Raw genomic sequence first — 27,779 nt, forward strand, 5'->3', positions numbered from 1 at the left:
TGTTTGCTTTGACTGCTACCTCCAGCTTAACCAGGTAAATCCTTTTCTCAGAGACAGCACCATTTTACCTGGAGTTGTTGCAAATTTAAAAGAGAGAGAATAAAAACTGTTCTCTCTTGCCTAGTTTCTCCTCTCCTCAAAAAAAAAAAAGGGGGGAGGGGAGATGTAAGACTCTACAACCCCAACACCTCCTTAATCTGTCAACGTGTATAAATGCAATCTTTAAGGGTAAAGGTCTTTAAAGGTAAGGTGTTTTTTTTTTTTAACAGGACTTAAAAGAGGGAATGTTTCAGTTTTTGGCATTAAATGGTTGCAGGTGCAGAGATAGCCAAGATAATAATACAAGATACAAGCCAAGATAATAATACAAGATATAAATACAAAATCTGAATGTAAAAGAATAAAAATGTATAAAACATAATATAAAAAAAGAATAGCAGATATCAGACAGTATGTTCCTTCCTATAATGTCTCTGAGAAACATAATTCAGAAAGAAACATAATTCAGAAATAACTTTGGCAGCTTTCCTACATGAACTATATACTGCCTATGCTAAAAATATGCATTAACTAACAGTAGGTTCAGCATACTGAGATTCACTTGCCATTTTCAACATGTGATTAAACTGAAATATGTTTATTGTTAGAATTTTAGTGGAAAGCTGAACAGATCAGCTAATGGAAGCTATTGGTGCTTTGGGGACTTTTTGGTTTGTGCTATTGTTTGCCTTCTTTCATATAATACTGAGCCAGCTCACAGCTGACAGAGCAGGTAGACTGGAAATGCAATTCTTTTCCCTTGAGCCGGACTTACGCTACCCCTTTCTGAGTCTGGCTTCACTTGAGTTTCTTGGTCTGAAAATCGTGACACTAACCACAGGTCTCAGTTAATGGTTTTCCTTTGTGTCTCTTCTGAACTGTTACTGAACAGCATGAAGTCCTAACTTATCACTCTCTTAATGTGTTACACAATAAACAACAGCAGTCATTCATTTGTAGAGAGCACCACGGGAACGCTCTGCAGCCTTCTGTTAAGGATAACAGTGGCAGCCATGGCTCTCCAATCAGCGGGAAGTTGGAAGGCATCTTCTTTAGCTGCAACACCGAGTTTAACACTGGGAAACCACCACAGGATTCACCATACGGAAGATACAGGTTTGAGATTGCAGCTGAAAAACTCTTCAACCCAAATACTAACTTGTATTTTGGAGACTTCTACTGCATGTACACAGCCTACCACTATGTCATTCTCGTTATCGCCCCTGTTGGATCGCCAGGAGACGAATTCTGTAAGCAGCGCCTTCCTCAACTAAATATAAAAGATAATAAATTTCTGACCTGTGATGAAGAAGATGGTGTAATGGTTTACCATCATGCCCAGGATGTTATTCTGGAAGTAATTTACACTGATCCTGTGGATCTCTCCCTCGGCACAGTTGCAGAAATTACTGGTCACCAACTAATGAGCTTGTCTACTGCAAATGCAAAGAAAGATCCCAGCTGCAAGACCTGCAATATCAGTGTTGGACGTTAAAAATTCCCTTGTTACTTAGGAGCCTTCAAACCTCTGTTGCCCATTTCCATAGTCAGACATTTTTGTCAGAAGCATGCACATGCCACTGTCACCAAAAGCAAACATGGGTCTTCAAAATCTCCAATAGCGTTTTTAGTATTTCTTCTCTCCCTCCTTCCCTTCTGTTCACCCAATGCTTTAAATGATTAGAAGTCCTGGATTTTTTTTTTTTCTGGCAACCATTTATACCTAGATGCTGCAAAAAATGTTTTCTGTTTCTTGCCAAACGTAACAAAATCCTATATAAACTGCTTTAGCAAAACAAAAATAACGGCTTAAAAATGGTGTTTAAATATGCATTCATTTTAACTACTGAACAAATACTGGGATAACTCCAAACAGCATGAAAGGTTGTAACTGCAGCATGATTTAAATTTCAAATCCTAGAAATGTCAGCACTTACAACGTGTTGTTTGACAGTGTTATTTATGTTATTTATATTAGCTAACTGAAAACAGAAACTGTGTCTTGACATAATAAATATAATAGAAAAATATTTTATTTGTACTGTTGTATAAAATATTATACAATCATATAGAATATATAGATCACATTTTAATATCAATTGTATACATGTCATGAAATCATTTTCCCTTATCAAAGATGTAGTTTGTAAACTTCAAATAGCTCTGTATCTGTTCCTGTTGCTCTAGATGACTTTAATTAAAACAGATTTACGAAGGAGACCATTCTGATTCATAAAAGTTACAAATTATTAAATCAGTACACTGAAACAACAAACCTCTAAGAAATAAAAAAATCATTTTTAGTCGTCATACTTTTTCCTCCAAGCTACTTGAAAACAGGTACGTACATCTTCAAAATCATGCTGAGCCATTACATACAATATAAGTACAAACGTGGTTAGTACATAATAGGCTTTATAAAATGAAATTTTTCTTACCAAGATAGATAGAAAACAGGTTGCTTATAATATGTGGTCAATACAAAATGACAGTTAAAGCAGAACACTAAACATGATTCAACTTTCTGAAGTCCCTTTTTCTGTTTTCATTCTTCCTTCCTTTATGTCTGGGATAGGTATTTCCCCGAAGCCCTGGTTTTCATTTGCAGTACAAAAATGTTGATAAGCCTTCTGTTAACAGTTCACTTTTAACACAAATGGTTTATCACAAATAGTGAAAAAAAACCACCTTAATATTACAAAGTGTGGTGCTCTGAAAGTTAAGAAAGACGCATAATTCCAATGGAAAAATATCTTTTTTATAATCTTATTTATAGTAAATGAGAAGTCTAGCGTTCCTCATCAGATAACTGTGACACTCAATTATATACCATGTACTTTAATCTATCCAAAATATCTTAGCATAATGCAATAATCTAGTCTTGTCTTTTTTTAATATATATATATATATATGGTAATTTATAACACAGGAAATAGTTTGACATTTTACAAAGTGCATGCTTCTAAACAAGCTTTGGTAATTAGAAAAGCAAATTAGCATCAGGCAAAATAAAGTGCAAAAGTTCAATACAGAAATGAAAATTAGCATGTAGTTGACCTATTTACTGAATTTTATGTACCACAAGCCAGGTCCTGTAAACCATAGTGAAAAGGACAGCATCCAGTACCTTTATGTTACTCTTCCCAGTAGACTACCTGTTTATTTTGCCAAATGCTTGCTCTTATTTCTGAAAAAAAAAAAAAACCAAAAAACTATCTCCATTTGGCAGTCATATTCCTGCCTTCCTTCCTTTTTTTTTTTTTTTTTTTTTTTTGCATAGGCAGCATCACTTTGCTCTACTCCCAGAATTATAGACCAAATCCTGTCACTGGTTTTGTGTACGCACCTTTCTTTGAAGCTACTGGAACTGAATGGCAACTCTGTCTTGAAAGCCAGTGTATGTTCATGAGTGAGTTTGTTTGGTTTAAGCTCATGGTTCCTTTAATCTAGCAAATCAGCACATTGAGAACCAACAGCAATAGTTAATTACAGTGCGTGTAAATCCTACTAAGAAATGGGTGGTACATTACCAAATACTAAGATATACTAGAAACCTGGAGAACAGTTCCTCGCACTTTTTAAACCTAAGAACAGGTCAAACTGAGTCTGAACAATACTTCAATGTCATTTGAATTTCTAACATTTTCACAGTGCACTTCAAGGCTTTTTCAAAAGGAAAAATATATATATATATATACTATAGTTCACTCACCCACACTTAATATTCTCGTATATTGCTGTCCTCGCTCATCCCAGCTTGTATAATTGGTAAAGTGCATCAAAAAATCTCAGTGTGTCAAATAATTGTGCTGCAGACCAAGACCTGTAAGACAACCGCCTCTTTTTTTTTGTTGTTATTGTTCTTGTTTGTTTTGCTAGAGAATAACACCATTTCATTGCATTAATTTCAAATTGTTTTGGAAACATCATGCTTACTGATGAGAACCTCTAAGAGCCTGATTTTGGCTTTTGTGTGCTTGTATTCAGAGTATTCCTCTGCCATTGGTACACGATCTTCTTTTAGAGGACTCCTATTAAAAGCAAATAAAAGTACAATCACTTCCATGACTAAACAGAGAAACAGTCTTTAAAGTGAATTCTGCAACAACTAATGAGGTTGGGGTCAGATGTATATTTTTTTCCTAGAAGTAGGTGAGTAAAGTTAATTTGACAGGGCCAAAAAAAAACAAAAACAACCTCTCATAGACAGAAATGAAATGGATTTTAAATATTAACGTTTCCTATATCAGGTAATTTTCTTTCTAGTCAGCTATGCAAGTGTAAGTACTTCATTCTAAGGGGAAGTTAGTTATTAGGCATTGCTTTGAAAACTGTTACCAGACTACTACCTTTTCAGCAAAAGTTTGTTAAATAATGGGAGGAAGACAACCAAAAAGTGAAAAGTAATATTTATGAGTGAAAGAAACAGTAGTTAGTTTTTTATATCTAGCCTTTTAGAGATGGCCAAACTTCCCGGTGAAGTCCCTAGAGATTGACATCTTCAGGAAGCCTCTTTAGCAGACTCTCTACACCTCAGGAAGATCCTGTGCTGACATGCTGCATGGTTTATGTCTAGTACAGGCATATTCTGAGAAGATCCCCAGAGCCAGATGGCCATCAGGGTTGCCCACATCCTCAACTTAACAGGGAGCTGGCCATCTCCACAGAGACCCGTCACCTCCCTGTTACCTTCCAGTCCCAGACTGCATTTTCTTTGGCCTGCTCACCTAAGAGTACCTGCTCTAGTAGAAACAAACATGTCTGCATAGGTGCCCAGAGGGGAAAAGGAGAAGGAATTTGTGAAGTTGGTTTATTTACCTTCCTGTCTGCTTGTAGAATTGTTCTTCAAACTCTCTCAGAGCCTTGCGAAGCCTTTTTTTATCTGCTCTTGTTTCTCGGAGATGTTCAAGTAGAACAGGCCTGTAAAACAGAGGCAAGACCATGAAAACCCCATGCACCGGGAATCCCTGTAAAAGCCATGGTTTTAGGCAATAGTCAGGCTTCTGCTGTTGGCCACGGCAGGTGCTCATCTCAGTGCCCCCAAGCAATCTAACATATCCCTCCAAGTACGGATATCACTGCTTGTACAATCAATCACGTGATTAAACAGTTGTGTTCCTTCCCATTTACTACTGTTAGTCTCATCCTTCTAATAAAGTGAAGGCAGAGACTCTGTGGACAACATGGCAAGAAAAGCTTTTCAGGACTGAGGCTTGTTAGTGGGCTCAATCCTATGTGGAGTTAAGGGACTTGACAGGGCTCAGTGGCTTACAGCAAACTCCTTACATTCTCTTGCTCTTAATAATAGTCAATAATAGTCAATAGCAAAGCCCTACTCTGAAAAGCAACTGTTACCAAATATTACTGTGATTCAGTAATACTGCCAGTGGTACCCAGAATATTATTTTTTCTCTTTTAGGATATGTTTTAGTTGGTATTATTTGGAGAATAAGGTTTTTTTTAAGCAGAGAAATAATTCTGCTTGTTTTGCTATATCCCCTACTATATTTTTCCCTAAGAACACAACACACAGAAATATCTTCACAGAATTTGTGAGCACACTGCTGCATACATAGTTGTGTTACACAGGAAAACAAAACTTTAATTTACTCTCACTTTTGGTAGAACCTAGTCAGTTTATAATGTATGCATCTAAGTGATACCAACCAAAACCTGAGAAAAAGATAATGGCCCATATGTTATGAGAACATACCTGGTCATGGAAAGCATATTCAGAGCTGAGTAATAACAGCCTATGTGCATCTTGAGACCTGTTGCCTCACGCAACCTGGAATTTTTAAATACAAATCCGGAGGAGGTTTTTGTTTTGTTTTTAAAGGAGAGCAGGAGAGTGTTGTTAATTTTTCTGGGTATCCAGACACCAGTAAATACCCTCGTTGCAAGGAATAATAAGATTTTACACACATGGAGTGGTCTCTCATGGACATATAATGTGTATTTCTCCTATTTAACAAGTATAGATCATGCTTCATTTGCAAATTCTTTACAAAATATTTTAAAACATCCATGACAAAAAGACAGAGCTCACATTGTTGCCTCATGTAAGTTGGACATAGACAGGGCTGTTTGTCTGAAAACTTTCTTTTCATCTAGAGGTGAAACATATGCAGGCTCGCTCTCCTCCTGAGAGTAACACAGATGCTCATCAACAGGGAGGCAAGATATTGGACCAGATGATAGCTCATGGCTGCTTTGAGAACGGTCTTCATCGGAGTCTTCTTCTTCCTGCTTGTAAAATATAAGCATTATCAAATTAGTCATTTACATTACAATATAACAACTAATAGGATGACAACACAAAGAATTTGATGTTCATTTCCTGGATGTATTCACTGAAAAATCACAGATATTGAAAGCTCTACCCAGTTCTACCTGAGAGTTCATGAGAACTCTCATGGGGCTTGCTGAGCTACTGGGTATTGTTCACTATGGCTAAACAGGACAGAAGCTGACCTTGTTTCTGAGTACCTCCCAGCCATCGATTTTCTTTTTACTCAAAAGCCTTTACAAGTAGAAATGATTTAAAGAGCACTCTGTATTTACGCAAACACTGCAGTCTTGCTAGAACTTGTACTGCTCTTAAATACCATCTAATGCTTTTATTAAGCCCAGAAATTATAGCTATAACATGCATTGGAAGTAGACATTTTACATTTGGTTTTATAGCTACAAATGTTAACTACTAAAACAGATTGATGTTGCTGTCTTCCCCACATTCCTTCAGCCTCGTAAGAAATTTGGGCTTTTGAAATGAGGGTTTAAATGAGAAATTGTGGAGCGAAGCTCCTAAAAACTAAGTAACACCTTCAGTTACCTTCAGTTGCATTTTGAAATGAAGTGTCCATGTGCACTTGTTTAAGGATTTAGACCAGCATTTTCAAAGAAATCTAAAGCTCCACTGACCTCTAGCAGGACAATAGTTCATAATTTTTAAAATCAACCCAACTAAATTTGGAACTCCACCACCTCTACTCACAGTGAGACCATTACTGTTAAATTACATTGATATATTATTAATCAAAGTACTACAAGTGATATTTATGTGCGACATGTTTAATAAAAGCTTTTTTTTTAACAAAATTTAGCAGCTAGTTACAGTGACAGTATAGTGCTTTATGATAGGTTTCATTTTATGTTGTATACATCAGCTGTAGTAGAAAACTGACAGCCTTTGATCTCTTGCCCAGTGATCTGAAACAATTGCCTCCAGAACTGCTGCCTTACATTACAACCTCCGGTATGGTTGGAAGATGAATTTACAGAGCATTTGATCTAGCTGAAATATAAACACTGTTTTAACTAATAAGCAGATTCTTTAAATAGCACTAGTTATATTGCTGCTAAATTGGCATACAGGTACAAATCAAACACTGCATTCAGCACATTTTCTTCACAATGGCTATGAATTCTTTCCAACTTACAATTGTTGTGATCAAAGATGGAGTTGCAAGAAGCTTCTTGATAATTCTATATCTGTCGTAAAGAGGCTTCATAAGACTCTTTTCTTGTTTAGTTACCTAAAGAGAAATCATAATAAAATATACTTCTCCAAAATGAAAAATAAATAAATACATTCCTCATTTGTTCCTGTAAAGCTGAGAAAAGTCTTAGAAAGAAATACTAATGTGTATTTTGCTTCCATAGGGATTCCATGTGAACTGTAGCACAAAAACAATTTCTAAAAAGAAATTTAGCTTAAATCTGAGTTGTGGGTTAAGTTTCTGGTAGTTTTCTTGTAATCCCAGCCAAGCATACTCCATTCAAATTAGCCTTTTGATAATGATACAGAATGATACTTGTTAAATGGCAAGGTATGTCACGGCCTGCTAGGTCAAACATTTCAAGTACTAAGTCTTGAGTATTCAGTAGTCAATGTTCATGCATTGTGAAAAATCCTTTTTCTGCTTCCCTGGGACAACTCTCTGATAGCAGAGATGCACCTGTTCTGTTGGCTAACCTCACCAGAATGCCTCTGCCTGGGCACTCACTCTGTAAGCTGTCATCCTTGCATGTCTTAAAACCAAACACGAGCTTCCCGAGATGCTCTTTCCTGGGCCCTGCCAGCTCTGAACTGGGCACAGAGCCTGTGCTCGACACTGAGCTTGGGCCTTGCTGGCCTCACTCTCCAGCTGTTCTTGGTGACCAGGATGCACGCAGAATCTCCAGCCCTTTCACACAGGAAAATACATTAATATAGATACAAATATTAAAATTTGCTTCTCTAAAATACATGATTATTTAAGTATGCAACTCTAACTGTTCAGTCTACAGATTGCTTATTTTCAGGAACAACAAAAGATGTAAAAATCTTTTCTAACTTCCATTTCCCTGCTTTAAATCTCTAAGCTTTCTGTGACCTTAAGTCAGAGCTGTTTGGCAGATTCAAGATTGGTGCATGGCTGCTTAGCATCACTGATCATCTCTTCCATTATGCAATTAGCATTTTCTTTCTCAGATGGTTAGAGCTGCCTCTACCTTGGGAAGAAACACCCTCTCTGTACTCCATGCTACAGAGCATGCCCTATTATTCTCTTCTCTATCTTTGGATTTTCAAGTCTCAGTCGTTTGTATATAGCACTAATAACTCATTTCTTTCTTGTTCTCCTTAGGAAAAGTCATTTCTTCAGACCCTTCCTACATATTCTCTCCATCCCTCAGCTCTCATTCAAAGCCTAAAGAGGCTTATTAATTATTAAAAATTATTTTATCCAAGATGCACAGAGATCAGATTCAGATCACGGTAATTTTGAGAGCTGGCATATTTTTGGACACTTGCTGGTGCCACTCCACGTTTCCTCTACCACAACAATTACAAGGCAGAAACAGAAACAGACATAAGAATACAGGCATTCCTACACATCAAATAGGAATTCCAGGGATTTGCATAGACACATTTTCAAATCATCATCTAACCAATGTTGGAAATTTTTTGTTTTGTACCTACATTCAGCATTGAAAACCCTTTAATACAGAGTTCTTGAAATGATTTAATTAATATTTTTAAGTGCTGCTGTGAAAAAAAGGAAAACAGATGACAGGCTATTTATTTTTTTATTTCATCTCTGATGTTGCCCTACAAACCTTTCTCAGCTGCTAAATATTCTAATCTTTTGTATGCTGTAGCACAGCTGCAGTATGTATGAGCCAAGTCTGATATGGATATATAATTCTCCATTTTTATCGTAAAAATCTGCAACTTCTAGTCATGAGGAGAGATACAGGACCACTCGAAACCTGCCTTTTTATTTTTTTTTAATATAAACCAAATTCATAAAGCAGTAATTTATATCTGAAAATGAGTTTGAAATAACTAACATTATGTTAATCATGGAAAAATAATCTAAATATATTTAATACATGAGTCCAAAAATACTTGGTAGTGAAATTAAATAAGTTTTAATTTACCTATCTTTCCATGGTATACTTACAGGCCGTCCATGAATACTCTCAAAATATAGTAGGCATTTCTGAAGATTGATTTTTTCCAAAGCCATTTGCTTTTTTGTCATACCCTATTTAAAAAAGTTATGTATGAAATTATGAGTCAGGATTTCATGACAAGGGTACAGGTAGGTATTTGCTCAATAACCTGCGCTCCCCAAATAAACATTAACACTGAATTCTGTTTCTGTCCACCCTCAGATCAACAGGGACTTGGCACTGACTTGGTAAGAACAGAATCCAAATTTACGTGACTGACGTTTTAAATGGATTGCGAATACGTTACCTACCCAGTCAAGGCCTAATACAGAGCTGATGAAATCTATAGAGGTACTTCTAGCAAATAGAGTAGGTTTTAGGTTAGGCGTTTACCAGTAAGAAATATAACGTGTTTACTTTGTTTCACCAAAGTGGAGTCTTTGTGGCCAGAACTTGTACTCTTTCTCCTGTAGAAAGATGCAAAAATGAAAATGTACTGGAAGGTTGGAATCTTCCTGTTAACTGTCATTCTATGATGATCTAATATTTTATTTCCTTGATTTTTTTTTTTTCAAAATGACTGTTCTATAAAAGCAGTTAAACAAGCTTAAAATTAGGAAATGATACTAGGCTAATGAAAAAACACTGCATCCTTATCTGGAGAACTTTAAAGGGTACAAACTATGGTCTTATTCAATAAGGCAATGATCTTCACGAGTTGCTGGATCAGAGCCTGTATCTGAAAAAAAAAAAAAAAAGTATCTGGGAAACAGATGTTGACAGAAAGTATAAAAAAGCAGAGTTTTTTGCTTGACTATCACAACCAGATTGAATGTATATGGGGTGTATCTTGTGGGTTGGGTTTTGGGAAGGTGGGCTCACAAAAAAGACTACAGCATGTGAGTGGAATGTATTGACACTGAGGTCCCATGGATATCAGTACTTTCCTAGAACTTTTTCTGATGCTTAGGTAATGTTTATAAATGGTTGTAGTAAATGAAAAATTAAAGAAGTACTTTTCTCATCCATCCTAGGGAGAAAGCTGTTAATGAGAACAGTATGTTACTCGCTTCTATTTGCAAGATCAGTTTGTAAATCATACAATTCTCTATTATATATTAAACATGATTTAGTTGCAACAAATAATTGCAACAAAATCATTCTAGACACAACACTTAAAAACTTGCAAAAATGCAGAGAGGACATTGCTCAACTTTTTAATTATTCATTGAGAAGGAGAAGTAGATTTGCCTTGGCTAGTAAGGGATGAAGAACAGAAGTTTCAGCTACGCAAACATAACACATTTACTGGGTGGAATGATAGATTTACAATGAAATCTTTAAGTAACCAAACATTGTGATACCATGGTTAAAACCCTCCAAAGTTGAACATACTAGAAAAAGGTGCTATCCTTAAAATGAAAGGGAACAATAGCTCGATCAGCCAACAGGAAATTCAGCTGGATAGTGTGCATCTGTAGAACTGCTATGGAGAAGCTGCAGAAAGTGCAGCACTGTTCTAACAATGGTAGCAGCTCTGGGCTTCATCCCCAGTCACACCTGTTTTGCTCTCCTGGGCTGAATGCTTAACAACTACGGATCCCACAAGTATAGGATTCCTTCTAAAGTGAAGACTCACAAGTGACGCAGTTTATTTTTGTTCAAAATCACAATATAAAGCACTGGTAGCAGAAAAAGGAATGATGTTTTTTTGGCAATGTGATTTATTAGTGGTGGTGATACAGTAATATAGGTGTCTGGTGCAGAGAACACAGTATTTAGCTGCTATTTCTCTTCTTCTCTCAGTTTCCTCCTTCTCCCAAGAAAATCTGTTCCTGACAGGTGCACATTTGCATCTGGGTTGAAACAACAAGGAGCACATGAAGCTAATGTAATTTTCATAGAATCACGGAATATCCTGAGTTAGAAGGGAACCAGAAGGACCATCAAGTCCAACTCCTGCCTCCACACAGGACCACCCAAACCCTATGTCTGACAGCATTGTCCAAATGCTTCTTGAACTTTGGTAGGCTCGGTGCCATGACCACTGACCCGGGGAGCCTGTTCCAGTGCCCGACCACCCTCTCAGTGGAGAACCTTTACCTGACACAGGGCCCTAAAATGGAGCCCTGTAGAACCACACTAGTGACTGCCACCAGCCTGATGTAACCCCATTTACTGGAACCCTTTGAGCCCCTGCGGTCTGTGCCAGATCACAACAGATCTCTCTACAAGTTAGGGCCAAGTGTTCAAAGGCTTGGAGCAGAGCTCATCCACCACAGTGAAGTAATGTGCAGAAGAATGGAGTGGGGGTGTGAGGATACCTTTCTGCAGGAAGTCAATGACTAGGTTTTATTTATTGACATACTGGAGAAGTATTTTTAATCATTTGCGTCTTCAAATATATATCAAACCCTGAAGAAGCAATGCTTTTCAAATACCAAAGGAGAGCCTTGCAATTCATTTCGTCAGGAACATGACCTTTTCTGTTTATTGCCCGAATGCAAAAACAGCGCAGAACCTCTAATCACATTTGTTCTTAAAGATCTGCATGAGTGACTCAATCCAAAATTATCTGCCATTCACATTAAGGGAAGAGCTGCTAACTAGAATTTTGGAGTATTATAAAACAGCTACCTATTTTATTTATTGCTAGTTCTGCAATTAATACAAGATTAATTCTTTTAAAAACTATTAAGCCTGAAGCAGTTGAATGCTTAGGAGGAAACAGAGAGTGATCATTAATATTGATTTTACACATGAGAAACAATCTCAAGAGTGTTTAGCATTTGGGCTTATTTCATTAGATCATTTCATTAGCAATCTCAAGACGAGTTTGTATTCAGCTAGGCTTGAACAAAATCAGAGAAGGCAACTGGAATCACAAACTTCAGAATTGTCTGGAACATCTTAGGACTGTAGGCTGTACACAGCAACATGAAATTCAATGCTAATTTAAACAAAAGCTGCTTTATAGCCCATGAAATTATTAACTGAAATGGGTCTATAATGAGAGGACAGATACATAAAGGTAAACAATCTAAGAAAATACATAAATAAACCACCAGCTCCCATAGACATACCAGGAGCTAGTGATAGTACAAGTCATTGCCCCTTTTTGGGTTACGGAATCATTCACAGGTCAATCTCTATTTTCCCTAAGTCTTCTAATTGAATAACTTTACTCAGGCTTTTGGGGGAGGAGAGGGGAGGGGATGTTTTGTTCTGAGAACCACATTCTGCTATTACATATTCAAATTTTGTGATTTGTCATTTTTAGACATACTGGATCATTCAGGATCTTATATCCCTTCTGTGTGTCCCACCTTCCTCACATTTTTGACTTTTTGTTAGGATGACTGTTGAATATCTGATGAATAAAATGTCCCTCAAAGTGATTTCACCTCTTTGGCCTAAAAATGAAAATTCTATGATCTATGAATCCCATTGTCAATTCCAGTCAGTGAAATGTTTACCAAGCCCAGTTTCACAAGTCCCGCCCCTTCCCCCCTGCCCCCCCCCCCCCCCCCCCCCCCCCCCCCCAAAAAAAAAAGCTAAAAAGCTACTATTTAGATTACTATTAATCCAGTTCACATTCTGGTACAGGATCTAAAAGTTATATACAAAATAAAATGTTTCACACAAAGATTATCTACAGTAACAGCACAGCTGCACGTAGCTTAAATGAAGCCTTTGATCTTTTCTGTAACTAGCCGACATCCTTGATTCATTTCGCATCACCACTGCTGTAAAGCTCTTTCTCCCCCCAAAGTCCCAGATCACTCATAAATAAAAATCAATCATATTAATGTTAAACATAAGGATCTACTGAAATACATTATCTTGAAATAAATCAATTCAGCTTCATATTACTCCTTTTCAAGCCTCTGTTCCATAGTGATTCCATATAACTATTATCAAACACCTTTACTATCAAATGGATAATTCTTTCTACACAAATTCTCTCTACAGGAATGCTGGAAGAAAATAAATTAAAATGTGCAAATGAACCTTTAAAAAATTTGAAAATATTAACTATTGCAAAAAATTCATGTACATTACAGAATTCTTCATGAGAAACTTTGAAGACAGCACTGCCATTGCACAGAATTAGGATGTTCTCAATCGGAAAATAAAGAGAAGCCCAGTTAATCAGTGACTGAGACCCCCAGCCAACTTACTCTCTTCCTTGTAAAAGAGGTTTTCTAGAAAGGATTTCCTCATTGACATCTGTTTTGGAGTCATCTGATTTGATTCTTTGCATAACAAAAATTTTAACAACTAAAAATATTTTCATATACAGTCTGTACTGTTGTGGCTTTAGGACTATATATAGAACTGTATGTTTTTGTTGTTGTCTTTTGTTTTCTTACAACACTTTTTCCATTACAAGTTTTCAAAAAATGTAGTTTATAAAAAAAAAGAATTAAAAAATCCGTCATGTATGCAGAACTCAAAATTTCAGTTACAGAGCATGGCATAGTTTTGCACGGTTCTAATTTTAATACACTAACTGGGTGTTAAGAACCAAGAATAAAACCAAAACAAAATAAATTTAAAATTACCTCTACTGTGTACCTTCTGCTATTGAAATTGAACCAAAATCATTTCTTGGTGTTAGAATGTTCTAGCATAGTTTAGCATTTTGTTCTTCTTCACTTGTCTTTGTCTCTCTCAACCCCTCCCCCCTTTTTCTTTCAGCAGCCACAGTCTAGATGTTACTGTCAATGTTTGGATTTCAAGAACCTTTGGGAACAGAATTTGTTGTCGTGCTTAGATATACAGCACTAGGCATAGCAACATCATTTGGTGGTAAAAAATAGTAAAACTAAACTAAACTAAACGACTCTTTTTATGAAAAATATGTATTGCAGAACAACAGATTTATACAAATCCTAAAATGTCCCAGGAGTATGGAGGTACAGCAGAATTTTAAACTAGGTACTAGTTTGAAAAAAAAGTAATTAGATGCCCGGCACATCTCATGGAATATGAAATCGTCTCTTAAATTCAGGAGAACAATTGAGAATGTGGAAGAGCAGGGGCAATATCAACACAAGTAAATGTACCAGATCAGAAGGGCAGAGCAGCCTGGATAGTTGTGCTATCCGTGTGATCTTAATGCTATCGACTGGACAAACAGTTTCAGCTTTTCTCAGGTGCAAGGGGACCTTTACTGTCAAAATTACTTTGCACATGTTCCTAATTCCTCTGCTTCAAAAATACTTGGAAGAGATCCACCAAACAGACCTGCTGGTTTACTTGTCTACTAAGGAGGCACCTTTGGGTCCCATGTAGGAACCAAAGCTGAAGCCACCCTGCCTGCCATTAGAAGATGCTTGGGAGCATTTGAACCCTTGGGTGCATTTGAATCCTGCAATGAAAGACTGAGAAAAATGCACTTTTTTATACAAGCAAGAACTAACTAACTGTTTCAGCCTATATACAGGAGCCAGAAAAAGCCTCCCAGTCTGTCCACGATGAGTCCTCTAGGTGTCCATGGGTGGTCAGGAATAAGAACAAAGCCCTAGTTGAGCCAACGAGCAGTCTGATTTGGGTTTGGATGCAACTTCTAAAACTAGTTTACTGGAGAAGTCCTGGTCCCTTATTCCAGCTAAGGCTCCTCAGGAGGAATAGCACAGAGCTATTCTTTTAAAAGCAAAGCCACTGCCTCAGGCATGCCGTGGGGGAACACGGGGCTGACACTTCAGGAACATTTTTAGACATGCAGTTTCCGTGGACTCAAGATAGGATCACATTTGCAGTCACCATCTTTGATGCATCAGAATGCGCACTTCACATGCACACAACCTCAACTACGCAGGTTCCAAATACATGTGGCAAATGGTTCTTTACCTGCATCTCTGAATAAAAAGTGCTTGGCACTATTCAAAAAAACCTTCTGCAACTGATTTTCTGTGCAACTCTTCAGAGAAAAATCACTTCAGAAAACTGTACTAGAGCTCCCATCTTGTTAGAGAGAAAATGCACTGCAGTGCCAGAGGGCACAGGATGCACACCCACCAGCATACGCATTTTGAAAATGCTTGCTCAATTGCTCTTAAAGCCATTTCCCAGCTCCCATTCCCTTTTCAAAGCCTTTGCCATTTTCAGCCTTCATAAGAGTGCCCGACGTGTTCCCACTTGGAAGGCAGAAACGAATACCCATCAAGATAAATTAGTGCCCTTAACTTCCTGCTTCGGGAGATCCTCTGCAGGAGAAGCAGGATCAGCAGCTGCTGTGCCTCAATACATTACCAGTATAGATTCAACAGAGGGAGGAGTAACTTTTCAAATGCTTTTTCCTGTGACAGTGAGAATTTGCTAGCTAGCAGCAGGTATCTCCATCTCCCATGAGTAACACAGCCGCTATCTTAGGCTGTAAGCAACACAGTCATGTTGTCGTACAGTAGGCTAATACAGCTACACAGCAACTAGTATCTGCTTCAGATGATAAAGCTATGAAAGAAAGAGTCAGATTTGTTAAATACCTTAATAGTCTCTGGAATGTTGAAGTGTTGTCTTTTCTCCTTTAGTCGTCTCAGTACACTGTCCATGGTTTCTTCTACTGATGGAGCTGGTTCCATGCTTGTAGCCTCCCGCGTCCCAGTCTCCTTAGAGGTCCCAGTACTTTCACAATGATCATTTCTTTGGGGTGCTCTGGAGGTACGGTTTTGTTCTTCTGACATTCGGAGTTTCAACTCTGAAAGGCAAATTATTTGGCAAGTAAATAGGTGAGAAATATTTGCAAAGAAGTTTCCTATAACACCATAAGAAAAAGCCATCCCAACTTTTTGCATACAATTATTACACCACAGCTGTGTAGGAAAGTAATTCTGCTTTGCTTCAGCACGGAACATCTTTTAACTGGTTAAAGCAAAATCCAATGAAGGATGAGATGTATCTAGATCAATGACACTTAGGAAAGCACATAGTTACCTCTCCAAACCCATCCTTGACATAAAAGGTGTAAGTTACCATGAAGGAGGACTGAAAAGGCACTGGGTTAATGAGTACAGTCAGGGTAGGAATCAGCACAGAATTTCAGTTGGAATAAGGTTAGGAAAAAGACTCAAAAGGACAAACAGAGCTTCAAAGTATTTGTAGAAGGCTTGTTTTCTTCAGGGGGTAAGGATGCGGAAGCAGAGACCTCTCACTCCCCCAAGTAGCTCCCATAAAAGCAGGCCTTCTTCCTAGCTCATACCTGGCTGGTACAGGACCTTGGACAACGCAGAAAATTGCTCGCCCCACACCTGTTAAATTTACTGAAATCTATGCAGTAATGTTTTTGTTTGTTTGTTTTAGCTGTGACAGTCTAAGGACACAGGCCAAGCTTGCAGGGAAAAGTATTAATTTTTATTAAACTCAAAGAGGTAGGAAGAATGGATGAGCCTTACGGTCTTGCGAAAAGACTTACGAGAACTTGAGTGTTTTTCCATTTCAATTGTACCTGTCTCATGGACATTACAGATCTTGCTTCACTTAAAATCAGTGTCATTATTCAGGATAATACAATCAAGGGTGTTCACAGGATGGCTGAGTCAGAGAGATAACTTTCAGAAAGTAAAATATGCTGTTTGGCCACATCCTCTCATTTGCCCTTCCTAAATTTATAACACAAGGTTCAAGGAAAAAAGAATCTAATAACTATGCAGCCTTGGGAGAACTTTCCAGCAGAAATTAACTGAAAGATGAGTTTTTAATTATTTATTTACCAAAATAACAACGTCTACATCTACATTCTCAACTATATCCAAAACACATATGAAATACAATACTAGGATTTAATTAGTAGTGAGAATTCATTTATAATGGAAAAAAAATAAAAAGATGTAGGTAATTTATAAATAGCCTTTAAAAACAATCAATCAATCCTGGCTACATTTTCTCTGAGGGCAAGCACATGATATACCCAAAGACATTAATGGAGCTGTGTGCAGACAGTCAAGGGCAAAATTTGACCTCCAAGACCAAATCAAATGCAGAGAAAGATCTGTTTTTATGGTCAAATAAATAAAAGCTTTAGAGCTATGTAACCTCAGTCCTAAAGAAAATTTTTGCTCCTTCTGTACAAGGAAACTTTTACCTCTCTCATTCAGTATTTTACGTTAATTTTAGTGACCTTGGAACAGCATACACAGTCAGAAAATATTCTCAATAACATTGCCTTTTACATGAATGTTGACATTTATGAGGGACAGATGACGTCTTTTCCTCCTTCCCCTTTTTACCCTTGTTATGAGGATTGACTGACTTAATGTTAACCCCTGCCATCAGGAATCAGGGCAAGTCATGTCACCTAATACCTTTGTTGTCATTAAGAGACTTATTGTCATGCACTAGTGAAAAATAAGCCAAGCATTAAGAACAGAAAACTAATATTAAAACATTCCAGGTGCATTCATGCTGCTTCCAAATGCTTCAGCAAGAAAGTGAAATGAGATGCTATTATGTACCTTTGAGCTGCTTGCGACCTTTGGCCAAATCATTCATCCATTTTAGAACTTCAGGATTCGAAGTTTTGTCACCATGTGAAGGCTGAATGTAAAATAAAAAGGAAGAAAAAAAGAGAAGTAAGGATTACACAATCAGAAAAAGACAGGCACAAACGCATTAAAACCTATCCACATACTGTGCTAAAATATCCATAGTTCCAGCTCCACTATATCATAGCGTTGCACAGAAAATTTGGCTTGGTCATAGCATGAGTTTATCATGGCTTATCTCTCCTCATTGTGGCACAGCACTACAAGGGTCTGAGTATTTTGGCTCTGATTCCAAAAAAAAACATTTCATTGACTAATTGGATAAGTAACCTAAGTGACTTCAAAAGGACTGGTCAAATACCTAATGTTGGTCAGGTTCCTAAGTGATGTGCAGGATGTTAACTGAAGCACTCCATCCCTTGCAGGGATAAGCCTTAACTGCTTTACAACAGGGATTCTTCTGGGAAACAACACTTTAAACATTTCAACTGAACTGCTTAACTAATTAAATGGAAAAAAAAAAAAAGCAACTGAGTGATTTCAAAAGCAAGCAACAACAAAAGGTTTGTATATCAGTTCTTTCTTTGCATTTAGAATGCTTCCAGATTAAAATCAATTTACACTGGAATTTCAAAACTCAGATATTTTAAACGGCAAAGAAGTTTTGCAAAATAAAGCCTCTGAAATAATTTCTTTCACATTGTGATGACTATTTCAATATGAAAGTTTACTCCTAGGAGTATATGATGACCACAGGGCAGTACAATTCACAGATGTATGTTTAGATTTGCAGGCATTAATGAGATCACAAGGTAATAATACAATTTGCTCCATTTTCATTTTAACATGGTTATAACATATCACAAATTTTCCTGTTTCATACTGTACACATCTTAGCATCATGGATATTTTATATGTTTATATGACACAATTCACATTACACAGAACTAGCTTGATAATGACCAATGATCTTCAATACACTGCATAGAGCCTCAAACATCCCCCACCAGTAACACCTCACAATTCCTATTTCTCTTATTTCTTACATCAACTTACAACTTCTATTGGATATTATGCTTTGGAGGTTTACAGGAATCTGCCTGAAAGAAGGAATCTGCCTGAAAGAAGGAATCTGCCTGAAAGAAGGAATCTGCATGGCAGAACAAAAGTTTCCAAGCAAATAACTTCATCCACAAAGTAAATAAGTAGCTTTTCATCTTTTGAACCCTTTTGGTTCACAAGCCTATCAGCTATGTTTAACTGATTTGCACTTCTCACACAGCTAGAAGATGCACATTTTCTAACAAAGATAATCCAAAGGAAATGCAAATTAGTCTCTGCACTACTGAATATACTGAAAGATGATGAAATACATTCCCTCACTAATTATTTTCCAATTTCATAATTTGTTTTGCATAATTTTAAATACACTGGGATTCCTGCCTGCCTTTTGCAGTATTTCCCTTTATCTTTTCAATGATTATCTTACCAGGTATTTTTTCTCTTGCTCAAACTTTTCTTCATACTTTCTGATTTTTCTCTTGAGACTCTGAAGATGCTTGGTAAGTTGTGCTATTGTTTGTGGTTCTTTGCACTCTTCACAGTTACATCTAGAAGAACTTCTTGGTCTGAAAAAGCCGAATACATAGCAGCTTGATAAAAGAACTGGCTAAAACGGACTGTGCCCTTTTTCAGGCATACTTAACACTTTCTTAGCACTTCGGAATTTGCAGGTAGATTCTTTCACAGGTTTAGTTTTAGTTTTACTATGTAAGCATAAAATAATTGTTTTTGCTTGAGGTTACCCCTAGGATGTAGCAACGGGTTTACTATCCTTCTCTCTCTCTCTCTCTCTCTCTTAATTAATTGTGGGATTTTTGAATATTTTTCAAGTTTAATTTAGTAGGTCACAAGCTGATCCAGTATTTCCATTTAACAGCAGCATCTTACTTCACAAATCTTCCAGGTACAATAACATGATTTGTAAAAGTAAACCCAGGGAGTTTATTACTGGGAATAAGCATTTTGAAAGCAGTTTAGTTTCTGATTTTTTATAATCACAAGTCAATAGATCTGATTATTATTTATACACAGTTGACTGAGTTATGTATATAAGCTTTTATGAAAGTGTGGTTCCTGACTGTCCTGGTTCCAGTTAGGACAGAGTTAATTTTCCTCCTAGTAGCTGGTAGGGTGCTATGTTTTGGATTAGGATGAGAAGAGCGCTGATAACAGGCTGATGTTTTAATTGTTGCAGAGCAGTGCTTACACCAAGCCAAGGACTTTTCGGCTTCTCGCTCTGTCCTGCCAGCGAGCAGGCTGGGGGTGCAGCAGGAGCTGGGAGGGGACAGACCCAGGACAGCTGACCCAAACTGGCCAAAGGGTTATTCCATACCATCTGACGTCATGCTAAACAATATATAGGGGTGGCTGGCTGGGGTGGGGGGCCGGCTGCTCGGGAATAGGCTGGGCATCGGTCAACGGGTGGTGAGCAATTGCATCGTGCATCACTTGTTTCATACACATTATTATTATTAATACTATTATTATTATTATTGTTATTATTATTTTCCTGTCTTAATAAACTGTCTTTATCTCAACTCACAGGCTTCACTTTCCCATTTCTCTCCCCCATCCCAGAGAGGGAGGGGGGAGGGTGAGCGAACGGCTGTGTGGTGTTTAGCTGCCGGCCGGGTTAAACCACAACACTGACTGAAACTCATACCCTGGTTTCTGATATGGACTGTTCATATATTCTGTGACTCCCCTCATACCTAGTGAATGACACAAGCTATAGTTTAATTACAGATTAATTTTTTATTATTTAGTACCTTGATAATTCCCTCTACCTTAAGTTCACTTATGAGACTAACTACTAAATAACCTTTAAAACTGTCATTGCTAACTATAATTAACAAAGTCTTCGAACAATATTGTACTGTGTTATTACTGAAAATGCTAGATCTCACTTCCAGTATTGCAAATTAGCCATGTTGAAATACACTATAATATGAAAGTTTCTTATTTATGACATAGAAGTAACTGAGAAATTTGAAGAGTCAGAGATCACGCACTGTACTTAAAATATGTAAGAATTAAAATATATTTTCTTACGTCATGAAAGGTTGAGCACTTGGTGGAGAAGGGGCAGACTCTGTGTCTAGATTAAATCTCTGGCTTTGGCTAAAGATAGAGCAGCGTGGTGACAAAAGAGGATTGTCTCCATCAGTAATGTGATACAGCAGTCGACTGGTCCCTACGGAGTGATGTTCTTGTGGGCTGCTGTCCATGTCATTCTGCCAGTCTCTCTGGGCTGGTAAAGGCTCTAGTAAAACAAACAAACAACAACAAAAAAAAACACATAAAACAATATGGATTGAAGGTCATTCACAAGATATTTAGTTACTCACATAAATACAAATCTATACATACAGAAGTATTAAAAGACTTAAGTAGTCAAAGTAAACATAGCAAATAGTTGAACAAAGTACCACATGCAGGTTGAACATAATACTGAGGATGAGAAAATAGAAAGGACAGTTACTGACTTGACATACAGTATCTTTAAATTCCAGAAGAGAAGGTAGGTGGCTGTGTTTGTAAACTATGGAGTATAATATAAAGATGAAGAGTTTCCCAGAAAAGAAGCATTATTTTTTTATAAATCTCTTTGCTTTTGAAAGCCACATTCCTGAAGCAGAAGATAAATATACAAAACAAGCTTAATTTTGTAATTTAGCATTTTGTCCCTTGGTCAAGAGAAAACCAGAACAGAAATACAGTATTTCCTGATGCTAAGAATCCCTAGTGTTGCTTGCAGTATCCTGGAGAATCTCATTAAGTTTTGCCAATAACATACATATGGGTCTGAAGAACACTGGATATGAAACAGCAATAACAAAAAATAACATTCACAGCAGTTATTCAAGGTAATGTACAGTGACTGCTACTTGGAGGAGTCACAGTAACAATACTACGTTAATACTGTCTTTGACTATAAATGGAAACCTCACCTCAGGTGCTTCAAAAGGTAAGATTTGTTTTATAGAAATGGTCAAGCTAGAAATCAAAATAATTTATTCTGGTCTGAAAAAGTAGGAACTGGTGAACCTTATCACACTGATTCTACTCATGGCTAACAAGGAAACTGATGGGCACATTACAGAGCCTACCTCCATGGAAGACCAATTGTTCATCTTCCCTTGGCTGTTCCTGGGTATACTAATAGGGAGGACCACTGAATCTTCTTCCTCACCCCTCAGTGGGTAAAATGTGTGAAGATGATCTAACCTAGTTGATATTTTCACTATCAGATAATTCTGCTTGAAAACAGATTATACTTCTATGGAGAAACTCCGTATCCTCATAAAAAGCTCTCCCCATGAGACCAAAAAGTATATGTTAAAGCAAAGAAAGTGCTCCTTCTCAGATTCCTCTATGTCAGTTTCCATAGTACAAAACATTTTACATCAGCTACATTATTTTTTCCTTTAAAACCATATATACATACAGCCTTTGAATTCATATCAATTATTTTATATTTCCAGGCAGCATGCATGCTATTTCTAGTCAGTATTATGTTCGTAATATAGCATGCACTTTAATACATTTCACAGAATCTTTTTATTAAATAAATGTTTAAAAGTACACAGAAAAACAACTGTATGTGGATTTACTCCCAGAAGAGCAGGCAAGTCTAAAAAAGTTCTTTCATCTTCACTTGCTTTGCATTTTCACCTTTTTGCATAGGACAAGACAATCCCGCAGTGAGCAGTTATTTTCTTTAGGATTTTAATGGATTTTTTTTTAATATATCTCTTCTGACCTCTGCCCAATAGACTCTAAAGCTGTAAGTCCTTATTGCTGCACCAGAACACTGGGGACAAACTGGCTCTAAATGGCACCCTTCATAGAAATCAACTATTGATTTCAAAAATAATAGTTAGAATGGCCTAAAATATTATTTTATCAGGCAGTATCCAACAGTTTTTGCTTTGCCAACAACAAAAGTCCAGCTGTATCTTGTATAATCACAGTTTAGTTTAAGTCATGCAAAAGTTATGTGTGACTTTTGTACCTCTGTGTTCATTTACTTTAACAGCACCATTGATTATAATTAATTATAATTATTTTAAGCATTTTCACAATAAGACTATGTAGCTGATCATTAATTCTAACCTAGCATCTTTCCTCTAGGTACTTCCTGATCTGTAGGTCAGATTCACCTCTCCAAGATATGAGAGCAACTCCCAAAAGTTCTAAACAGAGTATGAGATTCAAGTCCTTCCAAAGATAGATCCAGAAAGGCATCTGGGAGAAGGCAAGGGTACAATATTGTACCAGTCATCAAAGGAAATTATTTACACAGACAACATACAGTGATAAAGACTAGAATAAAAGCTGTTCTGCAAACAAGAGTGTTGTTACTTTCTGGCAATTAATCTTCCCCTAGTCTTTAAGACTAAAAAAAAATATTTATTCTTATATTTTTACTTCTGAAAAATAATACTGTCAATGAGAAGGAACAGGCTTTTTTATTTATTTCACCATCTTCGAACTTCCATAAACATATAATCACTGTGAAGTATGTTGGCTAAGAATAGTTTCACTATTTATTTCTTATGCGCTCTTAATAAAATGAAGACACTATTTTATAGTCATATTAAGTAGCTGTCTCCATATTGTGAAAGGAAAATGATGTTAAAAAAATCAGCCGGTCTGTATATGATAGGGGCAGGAGAAAATTTTCCAGCGTTTGAACTCTGATTTCCAGTGGACTGATGAATTCTCCTTTTACAGGAGGCAGTCTGTATTACTGATAAGCCATACAGTCACAGACATTTGCCCCTTTGCACATTTACAACCAGGCCATTTTAGTAGGCCAAACCCAGTCTCAGAAATTACAAAACAGGACACCCTCAAAACTGAACACTTCCGCAAGGTAAATCCAAAGGACGAGTAGTGGCTGGAGCAACCCCAGTGTAAAATGAAACAGAGCTGCCCAACATTTGAGGAGGTCCTTTCATCCAGCTAGCAAGATGAAAAGGAGACAACCTTCCTGCCAGGTAGATTTCCCAAAGGCCAGGGTCCTTCCTCTTCCTTGGCACCAGGTCCTCCTGACAGCATTGCTCCACTAATGTTTGCAAACTAATGCAACTATACCACTTTGGTATGGACCCAAGAACTGTCTTAGTCCCGACCATACTATACCACAGATGCATTGAATGCAAAACTCTAATTTATAATCTGTTTTTCTTTTTTCCCTTTAAAAAAACCTTGCTTAATACCCCCCCTTGCAATTCTGTATAGTCTTATTCTGCCAGCTCTAATTCAAGTTTTTTCCATATCCAAAAGTAAACTGGAAATTGCTGATATTTCTCAGCAAGAGTTACTGTTAATCACTTAAAATTTGTGTCTTGAAATAGCCTGTCATTTTACTAAACTGTTCTGGCTTCATTCACCACACTTATAAATTCATATGTTTTTTGAATTTTTTGTTGTCTGGGACATGAAACAACAGAAAGGAAATGCACTACACAGTCATATTTATATTTAAAATAACACATCTGTACATTGTAAATAGTTTTTTTTTCTATTGCCTGATTCACTAAGCAAAGGCTAATGACTAGGGACATAGTGTATATGGCACATCCTCTAGAAAGTTTGTTTCTAGCCTGATGCAAATCTCTGGACTTCTGTCCAAGTTCAACCCAAAATAACAAACAGTCCCACGTGGCAACTGTACCTAAACTGCATCTTTCAGAAGATTTCATTAGTAATTTAAGAGACAGAACTAAAACTAGCTCCATCTATAAAAAATAGAAAGTCATTAAAAACAAGCAAACTAACCACAAAACAGGTGTTACCACAAAGGAGAATCCATTGAAATCTATTAAATAAGTAAGCTTTATCTAAAGCACAAGTTTGAACTGCCAGAGTTACAGAGCATGCTCTGAACTACAAGAGAGAAATGCTACATCATCCAATATTCGCATGTGTAGAGGGAGATAGGCACATAAGAGATAGAAAGTAGGGGTTCACGAACACTTTAAATTAAAACAGAATCAAATCAAAAGAGAAAAAATAATCAAAATAATCAAAGGAAGCCTAGCAATTCATCCTAGCAATATATTACGAAACTAACAGAACAAAATAGTTCAGTAAATGACAGGAAAAGGAAATAAAACTCACCCTGTCATAAAGGAAAAAGTCAGTGCAGGTTTTGGATAAGCTGCAAAATGTGGATTTTTGCACATACATACATACATACAGATTTGTCTCTGCCTCAGATCCACATCAAGGAATAGCACTGTTGCAAAATTAAATACCTGTATCCGAGAGCCATTAAGGTATTTGCCTCACTGTGCAAAACCACCCATTTTTTAAGCTAAAGAAATGAGTATTCTTTACATTCCTTCTGTCTTATAATAATTTGGATTCTACGTACCATTTCTCTTTATTGCCCAACACAAACCTCAAACTGTAGAACATCTTAAGTAGAATACTATAATTTGTGATCTTTTTAGGTACATAACTTGCTGCTATTTCTTGCTGAAAATTATAAGCAAACAGTTTCTGAAATAAGTTCTGAATCTAGCATTTATTCAGACATTAAATGTCAATTGCAAAGGGATTATTTACCTATCTGCCTTAATTTTGACCATATGTGGTCAACAATTTAGGTATTTGTGTATTCATGTCACTTGTCTATGAGATGTATTAGTCATATTGCCTTTGACCTATTTTTCACGAACAGTGATTCCTCTTCTACTGAGCATCACGACTCTGCCAGCCCAATGACTACAAGCTATGAATTGACAAAAATAGCGCGGAGCCTTAGGGCTATTTATTTGCAAGGACTGATTTCCATATTGAGGAAAAAGGGAAAGATAACACACCACAATTTGCCCACATTGGTAATTTTAAATAAAGCCTCATGAATGATTAAAATCCACATGCTGTAAAAACTCACCTTCACTATCTCTCTGCTGATGCATTAAACTAAAATCAATAATAGCAGAAATGAAGTGATATTGGTCTGACAAAAGAATGACAAAAATAGAATTACACGATATGGCAGATGATCTCACACAATACAGACATAGGAAATAAAGAGCATAAATTTACTTGAACAAATTACAGACTTAAACTGAAAATAAAGGAATCAGGATTCCTAAAATCTGTCTGAAAAGTACCACTCCTTTGCAGAAAAACAGAGGACTACAGACATTCATTTCTGCTCTTTTAACAGGTATCATCCCTTTTTGCATTACATAGCATTTGCATCAGGAAATGGTGCTTTGCATTAGCTCTGCACTGTTTCCCGGAGGACTGCAAATCTGAGATTGAACTGCAAGTCACAAGGCTTTCTTATAATTGCAAATGAGAGCACATCATGACACGATCCCTTACCTCCACAACTGGCCCCATCAAGATGCACACTGGTTTGGACTGATGAAGGGGTTGGATCCTTGGGTGCCGGCAGCTGAGGAGTTTCCTCCTGGGTTGGCAGAAATGCAGAGCACAGATCGGTTTCGAGGGCTTGTAGCTTCAACAAAGAATTCTGCAGACAAAAGCAGAACATTGGGCTAGATAGAGAATAACAAAATACAGAGATAGCTCTTCAACTCACTGAGCCCATCAGAAGCGCCTGCAAAGGGGTGTTCCACTAGCAGCTCTGAGAGGATGTGCAAGAGAACAAACACGCACTATTCCACGAGTTTCCTCACTTCTGGTTATTTAAGTCCCAATTTAAATGGATTATTCGTGACACGTGGGAAAGATGACATCGTCAGCAAAAGACAATTTATTCTAGGAAGGCAAATTGAGATGGTGTCCCTTTTCTTGGTCTTGAGGCAATACACTAAGCAAGTATTTCATTCATTGGGCTGACATCACGATCTGATGATATTATGTCCCTCCCCATTCACCATTCATAAAAAAAAAAAAAAAGGTATCCCTCTCCAGCCTATTGTGCAGTACACAGCAGTGAACAAAGAGTTACTGAGAATACACTCCCTCATGGGATTCTTGGAAGAGATTTTTTTTGATTGGCTTTTTTAGAGATACTTCTTTATGTAGACATTGCTTTTATGTAGGCGGCTGCTGCTTCTACAGGGCAAAAAGATCATTTCCAATCTGCTGCAAAGGCAAAATTAACAGATCATTGTCACTTGCTACAGACAAATCAATGGGAATGAGACCCATTATCTATAACATCACTTCCAGCTACTGTGTCCTGCTTGGTCCATTTCTCATTTTAATCTTTAATGCTGCATGCGATATTCAGCTGTACAATCTGACACAAGCATCTTGCTGTGATGTAAATGCTGTGAAAGCCCTAATCACCATCCAACTGGGCGAAATGACTCACTATTGATATCCCGTGCATTCAGCTCCCCTTTCTCAAGGGAAATACAGCTTGCAGCTTAAAACAAAAACACACAAGGCTGTCTTAATAATCACACAGCTGGCACATTCAGAATATACATAAAATGTTAAATCACTCAAATGGTACATATTTGTAAAGAGCATTTTCTGAAAAAAAAAATCTGACTCATAACATAAAAAAATATTCCTTAAGTTCATACCCTAAAATGCTCCTTTTTCCCTACTGCATCAAAGTTCTGAACCCAATTTATTGATTCATTTAAAGAAATAATTAATTTCTTTATTGGAATAATTTCCCTTGTGTAAGAATATATCACCTATTTAGTAAGTAGTTTAATATATTTGTGCATTACTTTAATTGTAATACAGCCATTTTATAAGCCCAAGAATGCCAGCCTTTTTTTTTTTTTTTTGCCTTTTTTT

At 37.0% G+C, this 27,779-nt stretch overlaps 2 protein-coding genes across 35 annotated transcripts in view; one reads left to right on the forward strand and one right to left on the reverse strand.

Moving 5' to 3' along the window:
* Nucleotides 1-2,257, forward strand: part of PHYHIPL (phytanoyl-CoA 2-hydroxylase interacting protein like) — a 129,123-nt gene extending 126,866 nt beyond the window's left edge. For all 11 annotated transcript variants that reach the window (XM_083845275.1, XM_083845274.1, XM_083845277.1 and 8 more), the window contains one exon: nt 1,000-2,257. In XM_083845275.1, coding sequence (XP_083701401.1) covers nt 1,000-1,534 — 535 coding nt within the window. In that variant the 3' untranslated portion in view covers nt 1,535-2,257. The remainder of the gene's footprint in view (nt 1-999) is intronic.
* The window catches only part of FAM13C (family with sequence similarity 13 member C), a 133,753-nt gene continuing 108,030 nt past the window's right edge, over nt 2,057-27,779 (reverse strand). For 14 of the 24 annotated variants that reach the window (XM_083845251.1, XM_083845243.1, XM_083845250.1 and 11 more), the window contains 12 exons: nt 26,379-26,529; nt 25,939-26,004; nt 21,081-21,291; nt 19,456-19,594; nt 17,937-18,018; nt 15,972-16,183; nt 9,489-9,572; nt 8,049-8,228; nt 7,482-7,577; nt 6,089-6,288; nt 4,858-4,959; nt 2,057-4,070 (listed from right to left, as the gene is read on the reverse strand). In XM_083845251.1, coding sequence (XP_083701377.1) covers nt 3,947-4,070; nt 4,858-4,959; nt 6,089-6,288; nt 7,482-7,577; nt 8,049-8,228; nt 9,489-9,572; nt 15,972-16,183; nt 17,937-18,018; nt 19,456-19,594; nt 21,081-21,291; nt 25,939-26,004; nt 26,379-26,529 — 1,647 coding nt within the window. In that variant the 3' untranslated portion in view covers nt 2,057-3,946. The remainder of the gene's footprint in view (nt 4,071-4,857; nt 4,960-6,088; nt 6,289-7,481; nt 7,578-8,048; nt 8,229-9,488; nt 9,573-15,971; nt 16,184-17,936; nt 18,019-19,455; nt 19,595-21,080; nt 21,292-25,938; nt 26,005-26,378; nt 26,530-27,779) is intronic. The other 10 variants (XM_083845252.1, XM_083845255.1, XM_083845234.1 and 7 more) reach the window with 10 other exon arrangements.

The sequence above is a fragment of the Anser anser genome (genome assembly GCF_964211835.1).
Source record: "Anser anser genome assembly, chromosome: 7".
Taxonomy (NCBI): domain Eukaryota; kingdom Metazoa; phylum Chordata; class Aves; order Anseriformes; family Anatidae; genus Anser; species Anser anser.